Source organism: Rhinolophus sinicus, linkage group LG07 (genome assembly GCF_036562045.2).
Source record: "Rhinolophus sinicus isolate RSC01 linkage group LG07, ASM3656204v1, whole genome shotgun sequence".
Lineage (NCBI taxonomy): Eukaryota > Metazoa > Chordata > Mammalia > Chiroptera > Rhinolophidae > Rhinolophus > Rhinolophus sinicus.
This window is the reverse complement of record NC_133757.1, coordinates 80216708-80232463: the sequence shown is the minus strand read 5'-3', so window position 1 is coordinate 80232463 and position 15756 is coordinate 80216708. Positions and strand designations below refer to the sequence as shown.

Genomic DNA, 15756 nt, shown 5'->3' with positions numbered 1-15756 from the left:
TTCTACCTATTCACCTCTTCCTCTCTCCCCAGGGCCCCTGGCAACCACAGATCGTTTTGCTGTCTCCATAGTTTTGCCTTTTCTAGAATTAATGGGCAGCCCTCTTAGCTGCATTCTGCATCCCCACCATTTCAGAGGGTAGCACCGTGTTTCCCTGAAAATAAGACCTAGCTGGACATTCAGCTCTAATGCATCTTTTTGAACAAAAATTAATATAAGACCTGGTATTGTATCATATCATATCATATCATATCATATCATATCATATCATATCATAAAAACCAGGTCTTATAGTAAAATAAGACCGGGTCTTGTATTAATTTTTGCTCCAAAAGGTGATTAGAGCTGATAGTCCGGCTAGGTCTTATTTTTGGGGAAACACGGTATGTGCAGCCCCTGGGCCACCTCTCCAGGACCTGGCAAGCTCGTATTTTCTCATAGTTCCCCTCCCTCTCATTCTTCATGGCTGTGGGTTTTTGTGATCTTAATTGATATGGGGAAGGAGTGTGAATGGAATGGCATGGTGAAGCCGACATCTCTCTGGTCCTGGAAGTGGCCTCTGACATTCATGAACAGCCAAGTGGTGAGTGTAGCAGAAAGGTTAGGAAAAGATAGGCTTTGGGGTCAAGCAGATGTAGATTCAGATCCGGAGCTGTGATCCCTCGGACAAGTGTTGTATCTTCTGTGGGATTCAGCTGCCACATCTGTAAAATGGGGATCATAAGAGGTGCTTCATGATGTTGCCGTACATATTTAATAAGAAACATGTGACCATAGGTGCCTGGTTCACAGTGTTACCGAGCAAGGCTCCCTGCCTGCTGTGCACAGAAGCCAATACTATGGCACCAGCTTTTCAGAAAAAGGAGCTTTTATTTGTGAGTTCAGCCGGCAAGAAGACAGGCGGCTAGGCTCACATCTGTCTCTGATCCAGGCTTCTGGGCCCGATTTAAGGGGTTTCAGCACCGGATCTTCCTGGACAACAGACCCCTTGTTTCTGAAAAGGTTCCACATTCAGGTTCTGGTCACGTCCCCGTCCTTTGGTTCATGGGGGGAGCAGTTAAGGGTTCACAAGTGTTACTCGTGAGTGGTGTTCACTATTGTTACTCCTGAACTTTGGTTCCGGTTCTTGTTGGAAACAGGATAGGACCAGTGTGAGCTGGTTCTGCAGTTACAATAAGTCACATCTAATAAAGGGTAGCTGTTCTCATCCAGAGCTCAAAATCCAGGACACACGATGATGAGGGTCATGACAAAGTTAGGAGCAAGGATTCTTAAACTCACTCAGGAATCGTTTTGCAAGCACCCTGGAATGAGGGACTTGTCCCTCTGCTTTGGGAAGAGAATATGCAGGAGGGCTGCACAGAGGAGGTGACATTTAAGCTGAATCTTAAAGTTAAACATGCATTTGCAGGTAGAGAAGAGAAAGAACCAGGATCCAGGCAGAGGGAGAGTGCCAAGGAATTGCAACTGCATTCTCTAGATTCTCGGTTCTCAACTCAGGATGACTTTGCCCCCCCCCCCCCCCCCCGTGGAGACATTGGCAATGTCTGGAGACATTTTTGGTTGTCACAACAGAGCAGGGGCTATTTGCATGTAGCTGATGGAGGTCATGGATGCTTTTAAACACCTTACAATGCACAGGACATCCCCCTTGGCAAACAATGATCTGGCTCCAAATGTCAAGAGTCCCACAGTTGAGAAACCCTGCACGAGACATTGGGGAACAAGGGAGGCTTGTGAGCACAACCCGTGTGACCCTGACTCTACCCATTCAGCCTCTTCTTGGACGCTCTTGTTTCCAAATCATTGACTTTGCCTTGCCCCTGTAAGATCGCAGAGTGACAGGACTGAGGGAGGCTGTGGGGCCACCACCCTGGGGACCTACGCGCAGGTGCTGACCCAGAAGTGGAGGAAACATGCACATGATTCCAGGGGCGGGAAGTCAAGAAATTCTGGAAACCAGTGATATCACAGCCTTTAGTCACCAAATTGGCTGGTTCCCTCTTTGTGTCTCGTTGTCAACTTGTCAGGGCTTGACCAAGGACCGCAGCCCACTTAAGATGGCATGTATTACTTTATTTCTATTTTCAAAATTGTGGTGACATACACATAACATAAAATGTACCATTTTAGCCATTTCATAGTATACAGTTCAGTGGCATTAAGTACATTCATGATATTGTGCAACCGCCATCTCTGTCTAGTTCCAGAACTTTCTTATCACCCCTAAAGAAAGTGCCAGATGCCTTAACAGTCACTCTCCATTCTTCCATCCTCCAAGCCCCTGCCAATCACTGATGTGCTTTAAAGTGCTACACGAATGCTCACAACAGCACTGTTTACAATAGTGGGGGAAAAAACCCAAATGCCCATCAGCTGGTGAATGGATAAACAAAACGTGGGCCATCCACACAACAGAATATTGTCTGGCCAAGAAAAGGAATGTAGCACTACAACGTGGATGAACATGTTGGAAAGCATGATGCTGAGAGAGAGAAGCCAGACACAAAAGGCCACAGAGTGTGTGAGCCCATTGATATGAAGTGTCCAGAACAGTCAAATCCATAGAGACAGAACGGAGATTAAAAGTTTACTGCCTTTTATACTTTACATTGCCTAATAAAATAAGATCATTTAAAAATAGTTAAGTTATTCATAAAGAAATATTGATATCTCATTAAACTGACGTTATTTAGTGATCACAGGCTATGTACCTTTGCTCACTTGGTGTATTGATTTAATTATCATAGGGAGCACCTACTGTGTGCCAGGTCACATTCTAAGTACAGTGGTACCTCGGTTTTCGAATGTCTCCGTTGACGAACATTTCGGTTTACGAATGGCGTATATTTTATAAATCTATGGTATCATTAGATAGTAAAATTCATGCTAAATTTGCAGTCTTAGGGGTTGATTTTAAAGGTCTGGAATGGATTAATCCATTTTGCATTGCATTCTATGAGGAAACTGTGCCTCGGTTTTCGAACGTTTCAGAACTCGAATGGTCTTCCGGAATGGATTATGTTCAAAAACCAAGGTACCCCCATATAGCTCGTTTCTTTCTCACAACAGCTCTTTGAAATGGGTAAGAGGAAATGGAGGTACAGAATAGTGAAGAAACTCACTCAAGTTTATATGACAGGCAGAGCGTGGATTCTAACTTATGTTGGCTGACTCCCACGTCCCTTTGATGGCTATGTTGCATTGCCTCAGAACATATTGACGTGCCTCACGGGAGCTGGCAAAAACAAGAATGTTATTTCCAAACACTTACCTGCCTCTGATTTCTGGCAAGAATAATGCCAGAGGAAGAATCTGATTGATTCATATTAAGCTAGATATGCACCCTAGCTCAAGGAGGTGTAGCCATGGGGAAGGGACATTCTGTGGTAGAGTAGCAGAGCAGCAATGGCTGGAAGCTCCAGTGAAGGGACATTTTCATTTTTGAAGACAATCTAGCGGATTAGAAGGGAGACAGCCAGCTATGGGTTCAAGTCTTGGCTCTGCCATTTTGACAGTCTTACATTGAACAAGTTACTTAGCCTCTCTGTACCCCAATATTCTCAATGAGTATGCTCAAGATACTCAAAATGGGGGTGATAAAAATAGCACCTTTCTCGCTAGGTTGATGAGAGGGTGGAGTGGGAATTCCATCAATGCTTGCTGTCATTTATCAGAAGCCCCTTAGGCAGGTCCAGGTGGAAGACAATGACCTTTCTCCATCCAGTAGCTGAGCTCTCCCTGTCACCCCCACCTCTCAGGCACAGGCTCCATGCAACGAGCCAACCTCTCAGCAGTGACTGAATTCATCCTCATCGGCTTCTCCAACTTCCCCCACCTCCGGCTGCTGTTCTTCCTCTTGTTCCTGCTCATGTACCTGTTCACGTTGCTGGGGAACCTGCTCATCATGGCCACCATCCGGAGCGAGCGCAGCCTCCACACGCCCATGTACCTCTTCCTGTGCGCCCTCTCCATCTCCGAGATCCTCTACACCGTCGCCATCATCCCGCGCATGCTGGCCGACCTGCTCTCCACCCACCGCTCCATTGCCCGGGCGGCCTGTGCCAGCCAGATGTTCTTCTCCTTCACATTTGGGTTCACCCACTCCTTCCTGCTCACCGTCATGGGCTATGACCGCTACGTGGCCATCTGCCACCCGCTGCGTTACAGCGTGCTCATGAGTCCCAGTGTCTGTGCCTGCCTGGTGGCCTGGTCTTGGGCGGGTGGCTCAGTCATGGGGCTGGTGGTGACAGCAGCCATTTTCCACCTCACCTTCTGTGGACCCAATGAGGTCCACCATTTTGCTTGTCACGTGCCACCATTGTTGAAGTTGGCCTGTGGGGACAACGTCTCCACTGTGGCCCTGGGCGTGGGCCTGGTGTGCATCACGGCCCTGCTGGGCTGCTGTCTCCTCATCCTCCTCTCCTACGCCTCCATTGTGGCCACCATCTTGAGGATCCCCTCAGCTGAAGGCCGGCACAAGGCCTTCTCCACATGCGTGTCCCACCTCACTGTGGTGGTCGTGCACTACGGCTTCGCCTCTGTCATCTACCTCAAGCCTAAGGGTCCCCAGTCCCTGGAAGGAGACACCCTGATGGGCATCACCTATACAGTCGTCACACCCTTCCTCAGTCCCATCATCTTCAGCCTCAGGAACAAGGAGCTGAAGAACACCATGAAGAAGACCTTCCTCAGCAAAATCTACCCAGAAAAAATATGACAATCTGGGAAGAGTTCCTTGGAAACAGGTAAATTGGGTTACCCGGTGCTGCCACTAGAAATGGCACCCTGTAAATATGTTTGTCTGGTGCTTTAAGGTTTGCAAAGACCCTTGCAGGCAACATTCAAATGCACACACAATAGTTTAACAAAACAGCATCAAGGACATATTCAGGGTGGAAGGATATATGAGAAAATCAGATTCAGTGATTCCTATCTGTTGGCAGGACACTTTGTAAGGTAGTGTTAACCCTGCAATCGGTTCTTCTCTTTCCAGGAACCAGAGTGGTCTAATTACTCCCAACACCATCAACCCATATTGCAAAGAGAAATGGAAGATGTCAGCCCCCACCTCCCTGACCCTAACTAGGCAGCAACAAGTAGCTACAACATAGATTTTGTAAGGCTACAGAAGACTAAGCCAGGTTACAGCGGAGGAGAACAAAGCACCTTAAATTTCAGCATTGCACAGATCTGTGCAGGAGCAGTTAGAAACAGTGATAAGCAAACTAAACCTCTGCATTTCAAATGTGAAGCATGAACAGCTGCAGAGAGACAGAGAAGTCTCTACAGTTAGTTTGAGGAAAGAAGTCCCTCCATGAGAAGTTGCCTGCTGTGTTAGAGAGTGATGTGGCACATGGGCCATGGGGGGACTCTTTGTTGAACCACAATAATGAGTGCAGAGCCCAGGATAAAGGTGTAACTATGGTTACACCAGTTTAATGCTCCCCCATGGGCAAGAGGGGATTTCAGGTTGACCGTACTGCATAGTATTTATAATTTGTTGTAAATACATGTATTCAAGAGTATGATATCACTTATATGTGAAACATAAAACAGCTTTACTTGTAAAAACAGTAAAGTGGTGGTTACCAGAGGCTGAGGGATCGGGGAAATGGGGAGATGTTTAAGGGTACAAATTTTTAACCAGTAGATAAATAAGTCCTGGAGGTCTAATGCACAGCAGAGTGACTATAGCAATACTGTATTATAAATGTTAAAGTTGCTAAGAGATTAGGTCTTAATTGTTCTCACCACAAAAACGAAATGATAATTATGTGACAAGATAGCGGTGAGCTAACACTACAGTAGTAATCATATTGCAACATATTAATGTATCAAATCAACACGTTATACATCTTAAATTTACACAATGTTATGTCAACTATAATCTCAATTTAAAAAGGTTTCCCTGATAAATTTATATTGTTTCAGAATATGAATTTATACATTTATTTTAAAACAGCAATTTATAATACTTAATGGACACAAGTTTATGGTGATACTGTTATACACAACTTAATATGATTAAAATGCACAAACAATAAATTAAGCAAGTTAGCCAAAGTTAGAAGAAAGGAAAACATGTGTATTCCTCTTAAAGTTGAATAGCAAACCGTGTGTCATTTGTCCTAAAGTGGAATTCAGTCTTTCTCTATAACTTGAGCAATAAAAAATTCCGTGTTAACATGAAGTGGGAGGATTTGGGAAACAATTTCAGTCAAAACTGAGGAACTCAAAGCATCTTCCTTTGTAGAATATACTGCATGTTTCCTGTTACCCCTCATGTACATTATCTCATTACAGCCTTACAATGGAGGATCAAGGCAGTTAAACTCATATCCACTCCGTCAGACGGAGCTCAAAATAGTTACACGGCTCATCCAAGATCATGCAAATGGATAGGGCTAAGTTTCCAAAGCAGGTCTTTTCTGATTCCCACTCTTCTCCCCCTAATGCTTCACACACCATCTTCCTACAGTGATTTTCTTGGGTCTCCGGTTCAAGGAGCACTAGCCCATTTTCAAATCAAACACTCCAGCATCTTAAGAGCCTTCTAATCCATAGGTGGTCTAGGATGGCATTAAAATTGCAAGTTTTGCTTGATGCGCTTGGTATCAGAGGGGAAGGTGTGAGTTGGAGAAATGTCCAATTGGAGCATCAACTTTGACATATCCATCTTTGTTGCCAGTGTAGAAGGAGTGGGACATCAGTGAAGGGGGTTGTGGTCCAGCAGGGGCGCCACAGGGAGAAGTGCTACTCCAACTGAGCTTCCTCACCTGCTCCTCGTCTCCCAGAATCTCCTTCTCCAGGAATCGCCTCCTCTCTATGGCTCCTAGCCTCCATGAGTGGTCCCCATGCCTCATCACCATGGCAACAGTGGGTGGCAAAGGAGACAGGTGACACCTTATTCTCTCAAGAGGTAAAAAGAGATGCTCTAAAGTGCAGATAGAGCTGTGCAGTGATTGAGTGATGAAGCAAAATGCTTTTGTTAAATCACACTCCATCTCTTAGCCTCAGTTTCCCATCATTAAACTGGGTATAATAATAATGTTGCCATTTAGGATATTTCTGAAAATTAAATAATATCACCTATGTAGGACAATAGATAGTGACTGGCAGGCAATAAGCATTCAATAAATGCCCGCTTTTAAAGATCTATTTAATAGTTATCTGTGGCCTTCTGTGTCTCAAATCCTGTGCTGGTTTTGGGAGTCCAGAGACGGGCTTGTTGTTATTCCCTGTTTTTGAAGAGTTTCCGTGGTGCTGGGGGGAATGCTCCGTGGTACACAGAGAAATCAGGGCGCTCACCAACATATGGGCCAAGGGCTGAAGGCCACCAAAAGGGGTGTGACTGCTGTAGTTTGGGCTGCATCAGCCAGTCTTCCCCTCATTCCACTACTCCAGAGGCTGTCACCAGTGCCTCCCCCACCTCTCAAAAGAAGCTTGGAAGTTGCTGGAGACATTCTTGGTTGTTCCAATTGCAGGAGGGAAAATGTGCTACACTATCTAGTGGGTGAAGGCCAGGGGTGTTGCTCAGCTCCTACAATACAGAGGACAGTGAACCACAAAGAATGAGACAGCCTCAGATGTCAACAAGGTCAAGGATGACTAACCCTGCTGTATCCACCCAGGAAACATTTATTGAGCACCTACTGTATGCCAGGCACTTTTTTATTTCTTTATTTTATTTATTTAGTTTTTAAGGAGGGCACAGCTCACAGTGGCCTATGTGGGGATCGAACCAGCAACCTTGTTGTTAAGAGAACCGCGCTCTAACCAACTGAGCTAACTGGCCACCCCTACCAGGCAATTTTTTAGATGTCACTGGAGATATAATGTTGAACTGATTAGATGTGACCCCTGATCTCAATGCTTGCACTTGAGAAGGTGAAGATTTGGATATTAAACAAATAATCACACTAATGAATACACATGATAAGTTGTGAAAAACAGCTATGAGGAAAAGAAAGGAGTTGCTATGAGGGCTTACAATAGAGGTGGTGACTCAGTATGGAGGAAATCAGGGAAGGCTTTCCTGAGGAGGTGACATTTAAGTTTGGGCCTAAGGATGTGTAAGAGAAGGAGAAGAGTGTTCCAGGTAGAAGCAGCAGCACATGCAAATTTCTTGAGGTCTGAGAGTGCTTGGTTTATTGTAGGAATAGCCAGGGAGCCAGTTGGGCTGGAGATCTGGGGAAGACCGGGGGATAGAGTTGGAGATGAAATATGGACCCACCACATTAGGGTTTATCCTGTACCCTAAGGGTATAAGCAGGGGGTTGATCTTTCAGATTTTCCTTTTGCAAAGATCCCTCTGGCTGCTGGACAGAGACAGCCTTGGGGGTTGGGGGTGGAGGAGAAGGAAAACATCCTTGAGGAGGGGACTGGACTTTCATCCATAAGCACGGGCATGGGGTCAACATTTCAGAAGAGCAGAGCATGAGAAGTGAAGGCAGCAAATTGCATCTCTCAGGTTGGCCTTTGCCTCCAGCAATTAGTATCGAAACACTTGGGGGCTCCAATTAGCACAGGGAGAGGGTGTCCCCTAAAGTCTGGAGATTTCCCCTTCAACAGCTCTCCTCTGCGCTCCAGGCCCTTTAATCACCTCTCTGGGCTCTGGCCCTGCCTTGGGGATACCAAAGAATGTGGCACTGATGGGATCATTAGCCAGGAACGGCAAACATCTAGGAATGTGGTGTGTGTGTGTGTGTGTGTGTGTGTGTGTGTGTGTGTGTAACTTTAGAAAATAGAAGCTGAATAATGGAGTGGAGGGGAGCATAGAGCCCCTGGGGGTGTGTGGCCTGGATGACACTGTGGGCAGAGGGGCTGGGTTGTGGTGTGGAAGGTCATCACCCCAGGACCCTGGTTGTGTTCATCGACCTTTTGGCACTTACTATTGCCATCACCAGATAAGTTAAGGATGGCTTCTGAGTTTTTATCTTTTGAGAGAAAAGAAGCGCACGGCTTTTGGAAGGTGGTGATGAAAGAATCTAAGGTGAGGCACGTGAGGCACTCACCTTGACTACAAAATGTAAGGGGTCAAACTAATGGTTTGATTTTCTTTGTGAAATAAAAGAACTGATGTGTGTTAAGCATTTAAGGCCATACTTATTGTCTCCAATTCAAACATCTGGCTTGATTTTGAGCTAAAGATTCTGTAGAGCAGTGGCCCCCAAAGTGTCATTCCCAGACCAGCAGCAGCAGCTTCTATTCTAGAACATCAGATTGCAGAACCCCTCCCAGACCCACTGAATCAGACACTCAGAGTGACCAGCAGCCTATGACTTCACCAGCTCCTCCAGTAACGCTGATGTGCCCCCACGTTGGAGACCCATTGCCAAAGGAGACTCCCTCGGCCGACCTCGTACTGCACCCTTGCACGGTGCTGGCTTTGTGACCCTGAGCAAGTCCCAAACCTCACTGTGTCCATTTCCTCACTTTTAAATGGGGTGTAACCCAAAAGGGCTGCCTGCCTCTGCCTGAGCATCTCCCTTGAAACAAGGCCAGGTCTGCGGGTGCATCCCCCCAATATATCTGACTCCACAACACATGAAAGAGAAACGGAATTTTATTGAGAATTTCAAGAGAGTTGGGGAAGGGGATTTATATTAGGTACTCTATGGCACCCTTATAAACCTTATAAAATGCCCATCTATGTCCCTGCTTTTTTCTCAAATTTTTTCATCAGCCACTGGGTCTGGGTCAATTACCAGGAATCAGGTTTTTCTTCCCGTCTCTTCGCTTTCCCTCAACCCAGCCATTACCTCCTTATACTTCTCCCATGCCTTCACCTCATCTTCCTACACATATCTTCTCTCCCAAGGAGAAATTCAGATCCCTCTTTCTCTTTGCAATTCGCATCCTTAAACCTCTCATTCAGCTCACTCAGCAGAGGCCACTCATAGGAGGAGCCCGCCTGCAAAACTGTGACGAACTAAAGATGAAAAACCATTTCACCATCAAACAATGCTTTCCTTTCCTCACGACGTTGGTCAGAATGAGAGGGATGATGTGTCTGAAGCACAGAGCAAATATCTTTCATTCACTCATTCAAGATAAGCTGTGCACATAAGTGTCCTGACACAGCCATATGGGCAGCCCCTCCTCCATGCCACTCTCAGGTATGGGAAACAGGAAGAAGTTGACACACAAGGTCAATATTGGGGTGGTTGTGACCTCAAGGAATCCAGGAGGAATGAGGTCAGTCAGACTGAGAGAAAGAAGAGAAAACAAACATCTAGAATTTACAGAGCACTTACTAAGGGGAATTCCCATATAGGAATCATCACCAGTGAAGCATAATTATACCCATTTTACAGACAAAGACTGAAGTGTCTCCACCCACCACACCTCCTGCCACAAAACCAGCCACTTCAAGAGCTCTGGAGAAAGAGCTTGCTGAGGAAGGTCTTCTTCATGGCGTTCTTCAGCTCCTTGTTCCTGAGGCTGAAGATGATGGGACTGAGGAAGGGTGTGATGACTGTATAGGTGACGCCCATCAGGGTGTCTCCTTCCAGGGACTGGGGACCCTTAGGCTTGAGGTAGATGACAGAGGCGAAGCCGTAGTGCACGACCACCACAGTGAGGTGGGACACGCATGTGGAGAAGGCCTTGTGCCGGCCTTCAGCTGAGGGGATCCTCAAGACGGTGGCCACAATGGAGGCGTAGGAGAGGAGGATGAGGAGACAGCAGCCCAGCAGGGCCGTGATGCACACCAGGCCCACGCCCAGGGCCACAGTGGAGACGTTGTCCCCACAGGCCAGCTTCACGAGAGGTGGCACATGGCAGAAAAAATGGTGGACCTCATTGGGTCCGCAGAAGGTGAGGTGGAAAATGGCCGCTGTCACCACCAGCCCCATGACTGAGCCACCCACCCAAGACCAGGCCACCAGGCAGGCACAGACACCAGGACTCATGAGCACGCTGTAACGCAGCGGGTGGCAGATGGCCACGTAGCGGTCATAGCCCATGACGGTGAGCAGGAAGGAGTGGGTGAACCCAAATGTGAAGGAGAAGAACATCTGGCTGGCACAGGCCGCCCAGGCGATGGAGCGGTGGGCGGAGAGCAGGTCGGCCAGCATGCGCGGGATGATGGCGACGGTGTAGAGGATCTCGGAGATGGAGAGGGCGCACAGGAAGAGGTACATGGGCGTGTGGAGGCTGCGCTCGCTCCGGATGGTGGCCATGATGAGCAGGTTCCCCAGCAACGTGAACAGGTACATGAGCAGGAACAAGAGGAAGAACAGCAGCCGGAGGTGGGGGAAGTCGGAGAAGCCGATGAGGATGAAGTCAGATGTGGAGGTGTGGTTGAGCCATAGCATGGTGGTCACACCTGGTCGGGGAGAGAGGGAAGAACTCAGTGGCTAGAAACTTGGGGTCTCTAGTGAGCCCTCCTGCGAGGACTTCCCTGAGGGGCTCCCTCACCTCTCCAAGTCATGGTTAGTCCACCTGCAAAATGGCGTTCATAATAACGATCTATGCCCCACAGAGCTGCTTGAGGTTTAAATAAAACCGTGCATCTAACGTGCTTAGCACAGTTCCTGGCCACCAAGAATTCAGTAAGTAAATGACAATCATTATTACTACTATTTTTAACTCACAGTGGTAGGAACTCAGGTTCTCTATTCAGCCACACCTGGGTGGAGTTGTTCCTAGCAAGGGCTCGCTGCCTCATGTGCACAGAAGTCAACACTATGGCACTGGTTTTTGAGAAAAGAACTCACTTTTTTTAGTGAGTTCGGCTGGCAAGGAGACAGGAGACAAGGCTCAAATCTCTCTCCCTGGGTTCTGGGCCAGATTTAAGGGGTTTTAGCCCCTGATCTTCCTGGACAACAGACCCTTTGCTTCTGAAAGGGTCAGGTTCAGCTTATGGTCAGATCCCCGTCCTTTGGTTCCGTTGGGGGGGCAGTTAAGGGTTCACAAGGGTTACTCGCAAGTGATTTCAACTTTGGTTCCATGTCTCGTTAGACCACAGGATAGGACCCGTCTGAGCTGGTTCTGAGGGTATAGCGTCTCCATTTCAGACCTTGTCAGTGCCCCTAGTCATTTTTCTAAATAGGCAAGGAAAATGTAAAAAAGCAACAATCCAGTTTTTTTAAAAAAATGATTATGCTGGGATCTTTAATAAGATTTTTTGCATTGGAAAAATCTAATGCTGGTTGGAGTTCCGTCTTTGAAAGGATAATGGAAATCCTGTGATCACTATGCTCAAATATGCAGCCTAAACTCTGAGCTGTCCGCGAGGCTTAGCAAGTAGTAAGTGGTGGATTTTTTCTTTTCATTCAAGACTCTACCATGTTAGCCACATGAGTTAAATAAATTTGAGAAGTTGTTTCAAAACAGTGCTTCAAAAGCAACAACAGCATTGGGTTAGTTCCTTAATCTTTCTGAACCTTAGTTTTCTGATCCCCTAAAAGGAAGTTGGTCATAATAACCCCTGGCCGACAAGGTCGTTATGAGGATTAAATAAGATAAGGACGTAAGGGGCCTTCCACAGCACCTGGAATACGCACTTGAGAAGACTGAGGCCAGCATAAATTACCAGAATTAGCTTCTCTTAAAATGTGGCAACCTATGATTGTACCTTTCTTTTAACTGGTGCATTTAATGCATTTATCTTTTTGGTAATCGTGTTGGTTTGGACTTAATTCTGTCATTTAATATTTGAGCTATTATATATTAATATGAGTTATTATTAATTATATATTATATATTAATATGAGCAATTATAGATGAGCTATTACATATTAAATATTTATTAATAAAAATAGCTAACATTTACATATACTTATATACGTATGTTTACTTAACATATAAAAACACAAAAATGTGCACATACTCCTATTAGCTCTACCAAAAACACACACCAATCCCCTCCCCCCAAAACCAATAAGAACATGGAATTGTCACCAAAAAGGACCTTGTGTGAGGCCATAGAGGAAGTCTAGGGAAATTTCCAAGTGCCAATATTGCAAAGACCCAGGTTATCTGACCACACTGCAATAAAATTAAGAATTAAGAAGAAGAGGATACCTGAAAGTTCCCACATATTTGGAACACAAATATTAGGTCGGACCATTTGACAGTTCCATGGTAACATGTTACTCACTAATCTTTGGCTAAAAGGAAAATTACGGAATACTAAGAGCTGAATGATAATGAGAAGTTGAAATGACTAAATGAAATGGATTGTGCCCTGGAGTAGAACAAAAGGATATTAATGGAAAAACTGCAAAAATTGTAGGAAGACCTGCAGTTTGCTATAGAGCATTATACCAATGTTATTTTCCTGGTTCTGATCACTGTACTGAAATTCTGTAAGATGCTAACATTTGAGGAAGTTGAGTCAGGGGAGCACAAAACTTTTCTGTGTTGTTTTTGCAACATTTATGTAAGTTTAAAATTAGTTAAAAATTAAAAATTAAAAAAGCAAGATACCACCCAAAGCAGCACAAAATCTATCGAGTATCTGCAATAAATTTAAATGAGCACACACAAGACCTCCACAGAAAACAATTAAACCTCTAATTAATAGAAAATATGGCAAATGATATAAATAAGTGGATGAAATGGAAAGACAACATCATAAAGGTGTTAATTCTCCCCCAAATTTAATCTATACCTTCAATGTAATATTCTCAAAAACATGATAAACTTATTCTAAAATTTCTATGAAAGGATAATGATCTATGAATAACTAAGTTAACCTTGAAATGAAGAGTGAAAGGCAGTGAAGGAGACTGTCTTCCAAGATTCTGAGAATTCTACACAAGATTTGGAAACAAAGCAGTGTAGGATTATTGCAAGGACAAATAGACCAGTGGTTCAGAATGGGAGACTGCAGATGTGAAGCCATTCATATATGGTTAGGGTCACACCACAAATAAATCAGAAAAGGACAAATTGTTCAGGGGATGCTGTCGGGGAGATTATCTCTTTATATAGATAAAAACAAAAATGGACTCTTAATTAGTACGAAGAGAGGATCAAGATGGATTAAACCTAACTGTGAAAGATAAAAACATAGTTAATAAAAGAAAGGTCGTAGGATCTTTGTGATCTAAGAACAGGAAGCGAGTTCTTTAAAAAGAAGAAAGCGCAAACCATAAATAAAAAAGATCAATTCCATTGCATCAAAATTAGGAATCATATTAATAAGGAGCATCATGGATACAGTTAAGCCATGACAGAAGCAAGATGTTTGCAATATTCAATCAGTTCTAGACATCTGCTCTACACCACAGAGACTGTAGTTAACAATACAATAACGTACACTTAAAAACTTGCTAAGAAAATGGACAACGATATTGTATTATAACCATCAAATTTGCCAAGAGATCTTAATTATTGCCACCACATAAAAGAAATGATAATTATGTGATGTGATAGCGGTGCTATCGCTACAATGACGAGCACATTACGTATAGAAATGTACCAAATTAACATGTACACTTTAAATTTACAAGGTGTTATATGTCAATTATATTTCCATTAAAAAAAATTAAGAGGGTAGATCTCTTCCTCTCTCCTGGCTACAAATGGGCTCCAGAGTACCACCTATTAAATGTACAAATGTTACCCCAAAAAAAGCTGAGCTCCTTGTCTCCCTCTGGCACTTACCTGTGTCACCCATCCCCAGGACAACACCTCGGCAAGACTCTCCAAGGGGGCTGTTCAGGTCACCTGCACAAATCTGGACTTAAGGGAAGAGAAAGGCCAAGGCCCTCATCCCAGCTCTGGGCCCCCAGCCAGAGCCCCAAGCCCGGGCACGCTCAGTGCTCTTACCACACACACACAAAAGTAAAGGGAAACAAGAAATGCTTTGGAGGTGATGGATAGACTTATTACCCTGATTGTGGTGGTGGTATCTCACCGATGTAAGCATATGTCCAAACTCATCCAAATGTATACACTAAATATGTGCAGATTTTGGGATATTATGCGAACCTCAACAAAGCTGGAAAAAACTGACAAGAGACTAATACTAAAATCTACAAGGAATGTCTACAAACCAATTAGAAATAAAAGCTAGAATCATGATAGGAAGCGGGCAAAGGGTAGACAAGGGGATGTGCAGAAGAGGAATGCAATAGGCAAACAGGAAAGGAAGACCTGCTGAGCTCATGAGCAGCTAGAGGAATGCAATTTAAAACAGCAACATGGTATCACTTTACACCTGTTAAAGGAGCAAAACTTAGACAGCTGGATGGTGCTATATGTTGGCCCAGATGTGAAGGTAGGTGGACTTTAGTCATTTTCAGCAGGTACCTGACGGTTCATGGCCAAATTCAGAGGACACTTACCCTAAGGTTCGCCATCACTGGCGCCTGGATCTCCATCCAAACGAAACTCTCACACATGTCAGTGAGGTGCTGCCAGCAAGGACATCCATTGCAGCATTATCTGTGTTGGCAGAGAGTTGGGGACAGTCTGAGACTCCCCGCTACCCATGGGAGTGGAGGATTAAAATGTGGTGGTCATGCACCAGGAAGTTGTAAACAACATTTAGGAAAAGAAAAATCCCAATACCCACATAGCAACATGGCTCTTTAAAATATAATACTGGGCGAAAAATTAGAAGAAAAAAAAAAGGAGATCTCCACACAGTACGATGCAACATAGTCAAAACATGTGTGTGCAACAATATACATTTTATAAGAATTCGTGTATCAAATACATGGTGATGGAAGGAGAACTGACTCTGGGTGGTGAACACACAATGTGATATATAGGTGATGTATTCCAGAATCGTACACC

At 44.8% G+C, this 15756-nt stretch overlaps 2 protein-coding genes across 2 annotated transcripts; one reads left to right on the top strand and one right to left on the bottom strand.

The window, feature by feature from the left end:
* The first annotated feature begins 3772 nt into the window (after positions 1-3772).
* LOC109449980 (olfactory receptor 10H1) lies at positions 3773-4720 on the top strand. Its single transcript, XM_019736748.2, has one exon. The coding sequence runs from the start codon at positions 3773-3775 to the stop codon at positions 4718-4720; it is 948 nt and encodes a 315-aa protein (XP_019592307.2).
* A 5653-nt stretch (positions 4721-10373) lies between these two features.
* Positions 10374-11324, bottom strand: LOC109449966 (olfactory receptor 10H1). The gene has a single exon (XM_074338679.1). The coding sequence runs from the start codon at positions 11319-11321 to the stop codon at positions 10374-10376; it is 948 nt and encodes a 315-aa protein (XP_074194780.1). The 5' UTR covers positions 11322-11324.
* Between the last annotated feature and the right edge of the window lie 4432 nt (positions 11325-15756).

What these genes read in the sequence shown, in the direction of transcription:
- LOC109449980 (XM_019736748.2), top strand. Translation starts at nt 3,773, where the DNA reads ATGCAACGAGCCAACCTCTCAGCAGTGACTGAATTCATCCTCATCGGC.
- LOC109449966 (XM_074338679.1), bottom strand. Translation starts at nt 11,321, where the DNA reads ATGCTATGGCTCAACCACACCTCCACATCTGACTTCATCCTCATCGGC.